The following is a 15,730-nucleotide window of genomic DNA, read 5'->3' as shown; positions in this document are numbered from 1 at the left end:
TTCCTTGTTGAAACCATTGGTGGTTGATGCTACATAAGCATACCACTATATTTGGAGACACAGAAAGTAGGAAATGTATTAAAAATACCAAACTGATGTCTTTTGAGTGGGTTCAAACACAAGAAAGCACATGTACAAGTGTTACACACACACAGACAAGAATGATCTCCACCCTCCTGTATGCCGTAAGCCTTTACCTTCTAGCTAGGATAAGGCACGGCTAGGAAATGAAGTTAACTATTCATTTAGGAAATAAACTCAATTCTCACAGCATTGTGATGGCTTTGAGAATCAAGAAGAGGAGATGCTTTCATTATAGGAAAGAACGAGATGCATATTAGAACCATAGACAGTAGACCGATATGTTTCTAGTTTCTTTGAAGCGTTTAAACCTTTCTGCCTACAGAGGAAACACGCTGTTGCAACGAGAATTCCTCAGCCCCTCAGTTTATTTTAGCCTCTCAGTCATTTTATAACTGTCAAAGATGTGTGCCACAAAAGAACTCCAATCCTTAGCTGAGACTATAGGGCACACTCCTTATTTCTCTATACTGGAAGAAGCCAGTGTGTGCTGATGCCACACCATGGGCTGTTGAAAGGTGAAATCATTCCTTATCTAGTGATAAGCAGATGCTGCTCCAAGCACCCCCACACCCTCCCAAATAGCCACTGACAGTCCTGGTCCCTTTCTGGGCATCCCTTGTCCCTCAGGTTCAGGATCAGCTTCCTGCTCCAGAGCCCCTTCTAACTGGTGGGTGCCAGTACCACATAGCTCTCTCCAATGTCCCCACAGACCCTTTCCCTAGGGGATCCCTCCTGGAGGGCTGCCGCCAGCCAGGCACATTTGATGAGGTTCCTCTACCCCACACCTATGCTGCATGCTTCCCCACAGGGGCCCCAGCAGGCCCAGTAGGAAGACACAGAGCCCTCTGTGTCCTTGGTGACACCAAGGCAGGAAATGCCCAGCTACCTTTGGCACCACCCGCAGGCCCTGGGACCCGACTTAGGCTAGGTTTTCCAAGTTTTCCTCACATGGCCACTTATTTCTAGAAACTGCAATATCTGTGGGTCTTGGGCCATGATGACACCCCAGGTAGACAGGGACAGCAGTCAGCCCTAAAGGCTGTCAAATGATCTAAACATCACTTTTGGGTACACTAACTTTCTCTAATGTCGCGATTCAAAAAGGTAATATAAATACAGATCACGATTCACTTCCATCAATCAGATGTAGGCATAAGGTCTCAATTTATGAGATGGCAAAGGTGAAATACACTCACACTGTCATTCCTCCCACACAACACACAACACACACACACACACACACACACCCCACGTGTACAGTAAACCAACACTTAAACAAGCGAGTCTTTCAGAAAAGGGCAAAATTTCCTTAAATACAATGAAGTCACTTAAAAGGAAATGAGGCCTTTCATTAAATCCCTCCAGACACCAGATTTCTCTATAGACATTTGAGATTTTCCATAACATTTTAAAGCTGAAGAAAGGATAAAAACATACATTTTTTAAAAACATAATTACAAGACAATTCTAACAAAACTTGTATTATGAACTTAAAAATGAAGCATTTCTCCTCGAGAACTACATACACTAATGTAAATCTATATTGATACTTACTTTTAGGTGAAGCTGGTTGGTCCAGTGCCCAATGATTTTGTATTCTGCGCTTTTGTTGGTTATTTGATACTGAAAGATATCATAACGTCCAGGGGCATCTCCGTTTTCATTAAAAGTGACAGGTGTCCCAGCACTACCTATAAATGTTTAGAAAACAATGTTAATAAAGTTTTAGTGAGATAGCCTACTGAGCTTATTTTTTCCCTACAAAAGAATGGTAGATAAAAATATATTGTGTGTAGTAAGAGATATGAAGATAGCAATCCTTACAAGGTCATCCTTGATAGCATAATATCTTCTACACGAAAAGAAGCCCAGACATACATATAGGAAGAAGACATGCTTTATTATGCACATTAGAAAGTAAATGGTGAGTATCCAAGTTAGGCAATGTACATAACAGTTAAATAAATAGAAGTTGATAGGCTGAATATTCCATCCTGGCTACCCAGAGTGACAGTCAATAGAGACGAGAGTAAATGTCTTGAAGCACAATACCTCCTGCAGAATGTGAACTACAAACAGCAACTCAAAATCTGGCAGGAGAACATCTGAGCTACATTCTCTCGGGTTTGACTTTATTCAGACTTGAACTCCACTCGAAAGCAGTTCCCTATTCAATTTCTCTTCTCAGCCCCTGCTTCTGCTTCCTCTGCCCATGAGTATATCAATGTGGGCCACTGCTGGGAACCTCCCAATGGGCAAGACAGCGATCACTGGGAAGTCCCGACTCCGCTCAGATCATAAAGGTTCCCCCAGTTCACCGAGGCACAGCAGCAAGATGCATGAAATTGTAAGCAATGCAGTATTTTCTAAACTCCCATTTCTCTAAGAAGCTTTCAGCTTTTTTTCTTTCTCTTCATAGCTTCTGCTCATTTTTACTTGCCCTCTTATTAACTGTTCCAGAATCACAGGTTTTAAGAGTAGAAAGGGATTGCTACCCCCATGTTTCTTCGCTGCATGTAGCCTATCTGAAGGGACCTTCCCGTTCTCTACCAGCCCTTAGCTTCTCCCTCCCCCCACTTCCTCTTGTTGGATGACTCTGCTATCTTGACAAATTCACCTGACATCAATCCCTTTTCTTTGTATCCATCTTCTCTCTGCAGGCCCTCTCCCCTGAATTTCTTGTCGCAGCGTATTGGATTTAATTTCCATACCATGCTAGAAAGTGTCTCCTCCTTGCTATTTCTTTTCCTATTGTATTCTCCCAAAACATATACTACAGACAGTTGTATATGTCCATTTTACAATTTTACTTTATAATGAGTTCTTTATTCTACTTGCAGAGTTTTTAACTAATACCAATAATCACAAAATTCTAAAGCCTTTAAGTTTATCAAACAAAATGGATGAATTAAGACAATAACTTGCAAGTAAATACAATCACAATCACACAGTAGCAATAAGGGTGCTTTCCAAGTATTTAATGCAGAGATGTCTGATTTCCTTTGTTCTCTGGAATCTTTTTAAAATTTGGACACAGTGTGAAGTCTCTGATGAGACCATAGATTCTTGGCATCTGCAAAGACTCCTAAAGCCATAAGAGACTGCACAGCCTGAAGGAAAGAGCACTGGTCTGAGAGTCAAGACCCGCAAGACCACACTAACGCCACTTCCCATTTATTTCCACGACTTGTGTGTGTCTCTTTTTATTCACGTGTCATGTAGGGACTTAACAATGAATATGAACATGTTTTGAAGTCCTAGAAGAGTCATATGCATTTAAATCATTATTATTAAGCCATTTGGGAAGTGACTTTATACATAAATCAAGAAAGAAATGAGGAATTAGGGAATAAAATAAGAGGGCTCTAATCAACCCGTACTATGTTAGCTACTCCACAGACACTCAAGTGGAAACCCATTTGCCATAGCTGACCAAAACCTAATGACCTTGAGCAGCTTAACCTTTAAATGCTAGTTTCCTCATCTGAAAAATGGAGATAATAATGACACTTTTCTCTAGGGTTGTTATAAGAATTAAATGAACAAATAGCAATCTAGAGCACCGAACAATGCATGGGATAATTAGATATTACTGTGATGATTATTATTTACTCCATATGTATTTCCAGTACACACCAATGCAGAGTAATAGAGAGGATGCTGGAAATTCTTTAAGTGATATCTAGACAAGGGGTTATGTAAATTCAAGTGGGGACAATTCCTGGATAGAAAAAGAAAAATACATATCTATTACGAATCTCATACTAACAACCTCAACAATTCCCCACATTTATATACCGCTCGAAAACTTATGATGTCATCTTCTTCATGAATAAAGGAATATTTAATTTCTCTAACTAAAATCCCCAATGTTACATCACTTACTGAATGACCTCTCATCTCCTCTAACAGCAGTCTCAATCTTTTTTAACACGATCATACCCAAGACGGAAGAACGCCACTCACGTAACACATTCTCGTGAATGTGCTCTGAGTTACATAGAATTCCTACTGTGCCAGGTATTTCTACATATCTTTTCTCCAACTTGAGAAAGTCAGCTGGAAAGCAAGGTCAGGAGAGCTGTATTATCACAAAAATAATAATTCTTTAGTTGAACTACTTCAAAGATCATTATTGACAGCAATTTACACTAAACTTGACATTGCATTAAGAGGCAGTATACCCCAGTGGGTTAGGAGCATGGGTTCTGGAGCCAGATCGCTGAGTTCAATGCCCCACACTGTCACTTATTAGATGTATGATCTTGGGTCAGTTACTTAACTTCCCTATATTTCCCGTGTCTCATTTTTAAAATGGCAGTTCTCACCTAGGATGGATATGGGAAGATTAAATGAATTAAAATACGTAAAATATTTCATACATAGTAAGCATTATGTAAGTATTAACTATTATTTCCTTTATTGTTTTATGGCAATGCTGTGTTTGAAATCCAGTGTCTGTATGAAAAGAGAACTTCTCTGTGAGCATCTATGGCTTTCCTCAAGTCATCCTCACTGATCTTTCTTCTCCTCTTTCAACACAATGTCACCTATACCTAAAATCCAGTTCCCTAAATTTGTCATGCTCTTTCTTACCACCCTGTCTTTGCACCTGTTATTATCCATAAATTCCCCTCTGCCTTCCTCCTAATCCTTCTTCTCTATGTAATTCCTTTTCAGATGGGACTGAAAGGTCACACCTAAAGGAGCTTGATCTTCTAAACCTGGAGCAGGAGGCCAAGCACTTTTTTGCATCCTACCCTCCTCTATCACAGCACTCGCTACACTCCACACACTTTTACTCTTCATCCCCATATCTGGTCAAAACATTGATTCAACAGATATTTACTGAGAGCCTACTATGTGCTCACCACTGGGTAGACACTTTGCCTTCCTCACAAAGGAGGTTTCCTCAGTAAAGGCAGAGTGTATCTCTAATCTTTGTAGGCACTGAACCAAAGACAGTGTTCCACACTGAGGGAATAAACTGCAGTAAAGCATAAATCAGGCACTCACTAATGATCTCAAGTAAATCCATACTCACTCTCTTCATAACATTATGAACTGCATTTATGTCACCTCTCATCTTTTTTATTCACAGATGAAGGGACCTTCGGACTCCCTTTCATGTTGTTATCAGTATGATGTTAGAAACCACTCCTGCAACTTACTTTATTAATCTGATCTCTGCACTTGGGCTAGGCTTGCAGTTGAATTACTTTAACCCTTTCACAGGGAGAACTGACTCCATTACATACTGGCTCATCTCAAATGATTGCCCTGGTTCTGTGGTCTATGTAACTAAGAACAGCCTTGAATGGCCAGGAGAGGCCATGCTTACTAATGTTTACTAATTTCTACAAGTAAGAAATTTAAATTTAAAATATCCTTTGTATGAATCTGGCCACCCCTGAAAAATGTAATTAAGTGACATTTTGTCCAGAAAAAAATTTTAAATGACAAATGTCTCAGTGTGTCCATCACTTTATTATGATTCATTCACAACACAGGTAAGAAATAAATATACATAGCGATAAATAGATATAGATTTAGATATAGATATCTCCTAGACATTATCTCCTGGACTTAGTTATTTCAGAAATTTTGAAGCACATTAATTTCTTATTTTCTTATTTATTTATTTGACAGACAGAATCACAAGTAGGCAGAGAGGCAGGCAGAGAGAGAGAGAGGAGGAAGCAGGCTCTCACAGAGCAGAGAGCCCAATGTGGGGCTCGATACCAGGACCCTGGGATCATGACCTGAGCCGAAGGCAGAGGCTTTAACCCACTGAGCCACCCAGGCGTCCTGTCTTCCTGAATATTTTCTGTTCAATGAGAAATCTATTGGGAAAACTATATTTTTATTCCTAAGCATATCAAGGACTTGAACACGTTTTTGTAGGAAAAAATGATTCAGCCCAGGAAGATTTTATTTGCAAATGTTTGGCTCTGTTGAACATTGTTCTGGGGAAGAGTATGGGCTTGGGATTCCAGGACTGAGTGTGATTTCTGGCACCAATTATCTGCGTAATCTAAGTAAGTCACCCTCACTAAATCTATTTTCTCAGCTGTCAGGCGTGCATAAGAACCACAACTTCCCTGGGCTATTCCAAGGGTCACATGAAATGATGTATGTAAAGCACTTAATGCATGGCTGGCACACGATAGGGGTGCAATAAAAGGAAAGCCATCATCATCATTATCCATTCCTTTGACTACACTTAATGCTCCGGTGATCTACATTACCTTATTTCCACAATGCAAAAAGCAATGCAAAATAATTCATTTGCTTTTATGAGCAAATATTTTAAATATATTTATAAGTGTAAGCCACTCAGTTTATCGTCATATTTATTACTTTCCTTCTTTCCTCTTGATACAAAACTTTATCCATTTTCTTTCTCATAATGACCTGCACTACTGGGTAAGTAGGAAAAAAATGAGAAAGCTAAAAATGAAATCAGTTGGTATAGGAATCTCTGGCACCCTTAAAAGAATGACTATATCGGACTTCAGTCATTGACCAAAATGCCACCGGAAATATCAATTTTCAACAGAATCTCAATTATTTATGCTCATCTTTTCCTTATCCAATTTATTTCATCAAGTATTTATTACAATCAATAAACAGAACTATATCTTTGAATTAGAATTGTATTATAGTTTAATTATTTAGGAATCAGTCAGATGACTCTTACACATATCTGTCAGCATTTGTTCATGGAAGACTTGAGCATCTGACTCTGTATTCTTCTTCCTCCCCATTCCTCTATATTCTTCTCCATCCTTATGTTTTGCGGCTTCTTCATCCAACTGGATGATCCAACATCCTGGCCTCTACATTGGCTGACCTCCTCACTTCCCATTATCATCCCTCTCATGCAATTCACCACTCACTACCATGAACACACTCGAAAAGCAGTCCTTTCCAGGAACTATATTATCTTTCAAATTTTACACCACCTTCTACTTCCACTGCAAAAGTTCTATGATCCTCTAAATTTATTGATTCATTTGTCACCCCCAATTGGTCATTATACTTCACCCCCATGATAGTTTCTCTTCTTTCCTGTTCTTGCTTGGGTTCTGCAATCTCCCTCCAACCAATTTTATTCCTCTGCCAAAACATAATCATGATGAACTCAATTGTATACCTTCATGACCTCAGATATCAAGTGTGTGGTCAACATTGCTTTGGAATCCTTCCATACTTTCCCAGTGGGTCCACCTCCTACTCGGGATGACTGACTGTGTCAAGCCTCACATACCCAATACCTTCCTCCCCCAACACTTCAGCTTATCTCATCGTATCTCACTGAGAAAAAGCAGCAGGCAGACAAAAACTCCCTCATCATTCCACCACAAGCCCTACAAACTGCCTGCATGTATATATTAATCTCTTCCCTCCTGCAGAGACACACATGCACACATCCCATGTCACAGGAATACTCCTCTCCTGGTTCATGGACCCCACGGACTCACTCACTCTCCATGCACCTTCAGGTTCACAGTTCTCTTTTCCTCCTTGGACATCAACAAAGTTAGACTGTCCATATTATTCCCTTCAGTTGACAAAAGAATTCTAATCTTATCTTTAAAAAATCTCATCTTAAAAAAAAAAAAAAAGACAAGCAAACAAATCCCATTACTGACCCTTCCTTAAGAGTAAAACAGAGCTTTTTAAGTGAGCTGTCTGTCCTCTCTCTCTTGTCTTATTTCTTGCTACCTCTTCATACCATTTTAATTTAAAATTTAACCTCATATCTCCACTGATGAGTCTCAAATTTTTACATCTAGCCCTGAGTGCAGATTTGTCCAACTACTTGTATCTCCATTTGGTTGTTTGATAATCATCCTAAACTTGATGCATCTAGACACTACATTTGAGACTACTTCATTTCCAATTATGTTCCTCGAAGTCTTTCCCCTCTTAGTAGTCAGCTATCAACTGTCCATTCAGTCAAGTCAAAACTCAGTTAAAACACCATATCTAACTGTAAAATGTAAAGAATGAATGTTAGCTACAGACTCAAATAACAATGTGTCATTATTAGTTTATTAATTATAATAAATGTACTAAACTAATACAAAATGTTAATAATTGGAGAAACTGTGTATTTGAGGTGGGGGGGAAATAATATGAGAACAATCTGGACTATCTGCCCTGTTCCTGTTTCTGAAACTCTAAAGCTGTTCTTTAAAGTTTAAATATTTATTTATTTATTTAAGAATTGAGAGAGAGAGAGAAAGCACAAGTGGGGGACAGGCAGAGGGAGAGGGAGAGAGAACCTCAAGCTGAGCATGGAGCCCAGTGCCAGGCTTGATCTCACAACCTGGAGATCAGAACCTGAGCCAAAACCAAGAGTCAGATGCTTAACTGACTACACCACTGAGGAGCCCCTAAAGCTCTTCTTTAAAGAAGTTTTCAAAAAGTCAAAGAAAAATGATAAAATTACTTTTAGCAATACATTTTGTGTAACCCAATATATGCAAAACAGTATGACATCAAAATGTAACCAATATAAATAATATTAATGAAGTACTTTACATTTTTTTGCATTCCAAGTCATCAAAACTCTGTTTATGCCTTATACCTACAAATCATTTCAATGCAGACTAATATTTCAAGTGCTCAATGTGATCTATATAAAACAGCACAATCTAAAAGACAAATCATTTCAGCAGTCATTGCTCTAACCCTTCATGCATTGAAGAAGTCCACTGCTGAATCTTTCTGATCTCCATTTCAGTTCCAGCTGGGCTGAACTCTCCTGGCCTCCACTTCAACTAAACTGAACCTCTTTCACTAGTTTCTCCCCTAAAAACGTGTGGATCCACCAAAGTCAGACTGTTGACAGATCATCCAAATCCATTCTCTCTTTTTCTTGGGCAGATAGCTTGGCTACCTTTCCAGTCTCACCTAGAGTTAGAGGTGGCCACATGATTAGCCCCAATCAATGGAATATGAACACAAGTGATACTTCTGGCCACTCATTAAAAGCCTCTTGATTCACTGTCCATGATCATTTTGCTCTGTGACTGGCTAGAATGGAAATACCATGCTGGGGAACCAGAGGAGCTACGTGTTAAAGATGGGGGAGCTTGCATCAGCCTGTTCCTGTGTGGGTGTTTGGAGAAGGTCTGTGCTAGTAACTAGTTCATCCATCCATTCATATGGTACTATTACTTGAGTGAAAAACAAATGTCTATCCTTTTTGAGTCATCATAGCTTGTGAGTCTACTTTTTATAGCAGACAATCATAATAACACCATTTCTAGAAAAGTGGGTTATCAGTAGTTGTTAAATAAATAACTAAAATTATATTAAATGTGGAAAGAAATGCTTCATTTCCTATCACTGTATAAAGCTTTAAGGATAATACAGAGTTTTACAACTGAATATCAAAGCTATTGGCATGGATCAGTAACTGCTTTCAGATTCTCCTTTAGCATTTATATTGATTTTTGCAATCCACATGTGTACTATAAAGGTGGAATCTGGAATGTGTTACCATACTCCAGAATTTCACTATAACCATACTCCAGAATTTCACTATAACCATACTCCAGACTTTCACTCATTTACCTTAAGTACTCACTCAATTGGATGTTTTCATAAAAACTAAATGTAACAGTATTAAAAATATGTGCCCACTTTCATATTTTTTGTGTTGAAAATGGTCTTCTTTAGCTCATTGTTTTGGTGTATGAAATAAATAGCACAAGAAATGTGATTGAATGGCATTTCGAATTCTTTCAGCCAAACCCACCTTCTTGATTTTTCCATTAAGAAATTAAACTGACAATAGTACTTTCTATTGTAGAAATGTCTTTATGATCCTTGCATTAAAGATGCTTTAAGAATGCAAAGTGTAATTATCATTAATGAACACTATTTCAGAAATAGAAATACTACCTATAATTGCTTTGATAGTATTTAAATAAGCTGATTGAAATTTCAAAATAAGAAAAGATCTATTATTTAGTGATACTCATCTCAGGGAAGCAGATGAATTAGGAAGTTTAAACAAAATCTCTTATATGAAAAGTGATCAGAGAAACTACTAAAATAGGAAATGCTTGATTAAAGAAAAAAAATGAAAAGATCATGTAATAATTATGCAAAATTAATATATCTTAAGACAAATTTGGGAACAAACCAAAGTGTGTTCCAATACTCTGAATTCACTGCATTTTCATTCCCTAGAAGAAAACCTCTTTATCTTGAGCAACTTAAGCCTTTTACTTTTTCTTTTGTGGAGTATTTAATCAATATTATATATATATATATAAAACTTCCATTATGTTATTAATTAATCATTATATCTCTAACAGTGATGAATATATTTGTGAAAGAGAAGTATGTGAGTACATATATCCTTGCTTTTTCAAATTTGCTATGCAAAAAAGGAGGTCTCTGACTCTTTAATCCAATGTCTTGCTGGAAAAGAAAGATACTTTTGCCATCTGGACTTAAAACTGCCAAATTTATCAATTTTTATAAGAATGCTTGCTAAGAGGGGGGCCTGGATGGCTCAATCAGTTAAATGTCTGACTCTTGATTTTGGCTCAGATCACGACCTCAGGGTCCTGAGACCGAGCCCCGTGTTGGGCTCGAAGCTGGGTATGGAGCTTATGTAAGAGTCACTCTGTCCCCCTCCCTCTGTCTCTCCTTCAGTTCACATGCTTGTTTTCTCTTTCTCTCAAAAAAAAAAAAAAAAAAAAAAAAGCTTACTATTTAAAAATTTCGTTTTCATTTTTAAAAGATTTATTTGTTTGAGAGCAAGAGGGGAAAGACGTCGGGAAAGGGCAGAAGGAGAGGGAGAGAAGATCTTCAAGCTGACTCCCTGATGAATGTGGAGCCTGCTGCTCAGCTCTACCTCACAACCTTGAGGTCATGACCTGAGTCAAAACCAGGAGTCATACACTTAAACAACTGAGCCACCAGGTGCCCCCTAAAGTTTCATAATAAGACTGATACTGGTATGGCAAGTCTGCACTCCCTATTCTTACTTCTCAGAAGGTCTTTGACTTCTCTTTTCTGTATACAATTCAGAACCATCTTAAGTTCCACAAACAATCCTGTTTAGATTATTGAAAAATATATGGAATCTAGAAATCAATGGGGAAGATTTAACACCTTTATAATATCTTCCTATCTGTGAGCATGAGTTGTGCCTCAGTCACTTAGGTCTTCCTCTGTAAGTTTTAATACAGTCTTAGACTTTCCTTTTCATAGCACTTAACCAGTTTTTGCAGACTTACTCCTGGGTAATTAATATTCTCTGATATAAATAATAATATATAATATATATTATTATTGCTATATTTATAAAAAATAAAAATTATATATAACATTATATATAATATATTATGTTTATATATAAATATTTATAAATATAAATATATATATTATATATATATTTATAAAATATATTTTAAAGTATATAATAAAATATTATATAATATATAATATATAATAATGTATAATGTATAGTAATATAATTAATAATAAAGGTAATCAATATTCTCTAATACTAGTGTCTTAAATTATATTATCTACAACTTTGCTGCCAGTATAGAATGCAGTTGATTTTTTTCTGTATTAGTCTCATATCTTCCCCAGGGGTAATTCTGTCTCCTAGAGGATATTTGGGAATGTCTGGAGACAATTTTGTTTGTTGCAGTTGGAGGAGAGGCTGCACTGGTGGCGGGTGGAAGAAGTCGGAGGTGCTACTAAGTATCCTTCAATGCATAGGACAGCCACCTATGATCAAGAATCATCCAGTTCCAAATGTTCAAAATAGTTTTAAGGTTGAAAAACCTCTTGAAAAACTCTGTTTTGATACCTAAGGATTTATATATAAATTTTTAAAAAATTTCTATGTAAAGAATCATGTCATCTGCAAATATTTATCATTTCTTCCCTGAATGTTTTGAAGAACTCATCTGGAATCATGCCAGACACCCTTCAGAGAGTGAATGAATTGTGGTATAATGGAATCTTCCTATAGTGGAATATTATACTGCAGTCAAATGAATGAACTACAGAGACAGTCACAAATATGGATGGATTTTAGCAAAATAATATTAAGTGGAGAAAGTAAGTACCAAAAATATATTTTACTAAAGTATAAATGATGAAGCTTTTAAAAATTTTGTGGTTTTGGGGACTACATATGCAAGGCAAATCTGTTTTAAAATGTAGAAATATTGGTTGATCAGAAAGGGCAGGGTGATAGTTTGGTGATGGGAATATATGCCTGAGTATAGCTTTTTGCCAAAGTCCCAGCTTTTGGGAGAAGGGGATTATTTTCATTTTTATAATGTAATGTTTATTACATTCTTTGAAATAACCAAATAACTAATAGACTAAATAAATGAAAGTGGACCTTGCATAGATCAATAATGAGCCCATATCATGAATTAAGGAGCCAAGAGGAAGAAATGGAGAGAGACAAAGAAAGAAGGGAGAGAGGGAGGAAGACAGGAGGTAAGGGAGCAGAAGGAAGGACAGGTGGAAATAATGAATAAAAGAATGAAAGAAGAAAAAAGGGAAAGATTCACATCCAAAAATATCTTTACGGAAGGGTGTACGGAAAGACAGTGCTCTAACTGTTGTGTAATTCTGTGAATTAGCTGACTGCTATACTTAGACTTGTTTTTATGCCCTTGGAGAATATGAATCCTCCCTTTGGGTTTATGCACCCAAACAAAATGGGTCATATACGGAATTGCCTCCACCCAATTCTCTAAAGCAGCTTTTCTGTATATTTTTAGATTTTATATTAGTGAAACTTCTGTCAGAATTCTCAGTTTATAAGATATAACTGTCTGGGATTAGAATCACATATTTTTAAGCCAAAAAGCTTAATTCACTTTTTCATTGTGAAGATTTTTCCAGAGAATAAAATAAGGCTAAAATTCACCTCTTACCAGTTGAGTCATAACTTCATTTCTTGCTGAATGTCAAATTGTTCTCTTATCTCAGGTTTTAGTTTGAAATATCATTAATCGACAGTCTATGTATTTCATGATTAATACTTTGTTAATATGTGAATAATTATGATAAATGAATTAAGTACAGATAACTATAGGAACAGATGCCTAAGTCTTTAAAAAATGGATAAAATATCAAATTAGGAGAGGTCTACTCATTTTTGCAATAATTTGTATATTGAATTAAAAAAAGTATACCACATCATTTATTTATAATGGGCCTGATTTTCCCTACTTACACAAACTGTCAATGTATATTAGGCCACTGTGATATATGTGAATTGTCTATGTTACCATGGTGATTTGAGGTGTTTCCATTTGATGCTGCCTGCATAACAATTTGGAGCATAATTAAAAGAAACAGTAAAACATATAAGTAAAAAAACTCCTAAATTTAAAAAGTATGGTCTGGCTTTTGCATATCCCTTTCTGAAGCTGACCTATCAAACAGATAAAAATAGATAACTATTGAATAAGATACTGTATTTTCAAATATATGTGAAACATTTACAAAAAATATTATTTTCTGCCCCAAATGAAGTATGGATAATTATTTTAGAGAATATGACTATTCTCTATCTAGAGATAGAGAATTATTTTAGAGAATATGACTCTATTCTCTAACCACTAGTCAATAAAACTTGAAACCCTGAACAACAGCTTTAAAATGATTAAAAAGTTAAAACAGCACCAAGAAAGAAAAAAAAAATTTAAAAACTCCTAGAAAGGCATATCTTGAAAGAAGTTGCTGTGGCCGATGTCGAAGAGGTCACTGTCTATGTTCTCCTCTAGGATTTTGATAGATTCCTACCTCACATTGAGATCTTTTATCCACTTCAAGTTTATCTTTGTGTACGGTGTAAGAGAATGGCTGAGTTTCATTCTTCTATACATAGCTGTAATATGTCTCCAAAGGCAAAGGAAACAAAAGCAAAAATGAACTTTTGGGACTTCATCAAGATCAAAAGCTTCTGCACAGCAAAGGAAACAGTCAACAAAACAAAGAGACAACTCACAGAATGGGAGAAGATATTTGCAAATGACAATACAGACAAAGGGCTGATATCCAAGATCTATAAAGAACTCCTCAACCTCAGCACACACAAAAAAGATAATCCCATCAAAAAATGGGAGGAAGACATGAACAGACACTTCTCCAAAGAAGAAATACAAATGGCTAAGAGACACATGAAAAAATGTTCCTCATCATTAGCCATCAGGGAGATTCAAATCAAAACCACATTGAAATACAACCTTACACCAGTTAGAATAGCCAAAATCAACAAGACAGGAAACAACGTGTGTTGGAGAGGATGTGGAGAAAGGGGAACCCTCTTACACTGTTGGTGAGAATGCAAGTTGGTGCAGCCACTTTGGAAAACAGTGTGGAGACTCCTTAAGAAATTAAAAATAGAGCTTCCCTATGACCCTGCAACTGCACTACTGGGTATTTACCCCAAAGATACAGATGTAGTGAAAAGAAGGGCCATCTGTACCCCAATGTTCATAGCAGCAATGGCCACAGTCGCCAAACTGTGGAAAGAACCAAGATGCCCTTCAACAGATGAATGGATAAAGAAGATATGGTCCATATATACAATGGAGTATTATGCCTCCATCAGAAAGGATGAACACCCAACTTTTGTATCAACATGGACAGAACTGGAAGAAATTATGCTGAGTGAAATAAATCAAGCAGAGAGAGTCAAGTATCATGTGGTTTCACTTACTTGTGGAGCATAAGGAATAACACGGAGGACATTGGGAGATGGAGAGAAGTGAGTTGGGGGAAATTGGAGGGAGAGACAAATCATGAGAGACTATGGACTCTGAGAAACAAACTGAGGGTTTTGGACAGGAGGGGTATGGGGGGCTGGGTGAGCCTGGTGGTGAGTATTATGGAGGGCACGTATTGCATGGAGCACCAGGTGTGGTGCATAAACAATGAATTTTGGAACGTTGAAAAAAATTAAATTAAGTTAAAAATAAAACCTCCTAGAGATTTAGAAAAAACAATTACGTACTCATGCTAACTCGAGTTAAAGAGAAAACTACAACTAAAATTATAGAGTACTACTTAACAGATAGTAACATATTTCAAATCCTGAAGGATGGATATAGCCAAAGCTGTCCTCAGAGGAAAATTCAGAGAATCAAAAGCTTTTATTGTTACTCAAGTTTTAGATGTATTTATATACAAAATTTACAACCTTCAAATGATAAATGGGTTTTAAGCATGACATCAGCTTAAAAATATTAAGAAATGATTGATTATTTTAATTACAAAAATTAAAAATTTCTGTATTTCAGACAATTTTCAAAAGAATCAACCTATAGAAGCATAACAAGGGATTCTTACTCTTACTATGCAGGGAGCTCTTGCATATAATAAGAAAAATTTAGCACTGTAGTACAACTGGCAAAAAATTAACAGAAAATTCTGAAAATAAAATAGAAACAATTACAGTAAGAATATATTCAATGTTCCATCTAACTGGAAACAAAAGACATTAATGTGATAAAGATGTTCCCATTTAGTCCAAGAACACATATTATAGATAAAGGCAGGGTGAAATTGACACTTTCATGTTCTGCTGATAATATTTTTCTGATTAAAATTTAAATTGATACAACCATGCTGGAGA

General features: G+C 36.6%; 1 protein-coding gene across 4 annotated transcripts in view; it reads right to left on the bottom strand.

Annotated features, from left to right (window-relative positions):
* Positions 1-15,730, bottom strand: part of GRM8 (glutamate metabotropic receptor 8) — a 723,861-nt gene that overhangs the window by 135,169 nt on the left and 572,962 nt on the right. For all 4 annotated transcript variants that reach the window (XM_032870003.1, XM_032870005.1, XM_032869998.1 and 1 more), the window contains exon 8: positions 1,639-1,775. In XM_032870003.1, the coding sequence (XP_032725894.1) occupies positions 1,639-1,775 (137 nt within the window). The remainder of the gene's footprint in view (positions 1-1,638; positions 1,776-15,730) is intronic.

This window comes from Lontra canadensis, unplaced genomic scaffold, assembly GCF_010015895.1.
Source record: "Lontra canadensis isolate GAN:19392208 unplaced genomic scaffold, GSC_riverotter_1.0 scaffold2, whole genome shotgun sequence".
Classification (NCBI taxonomy): domain Eukaryota; kingdom Metazoa; phylum Chordata; class Mammalia; order Carnivora; family Mustelidae; genus Lontra; species Lontra canadensis.
Note: the sequence above shows the minus strand (reverse complement) of the source record. Positions and strands in the feature narration are given on the sequence as shown.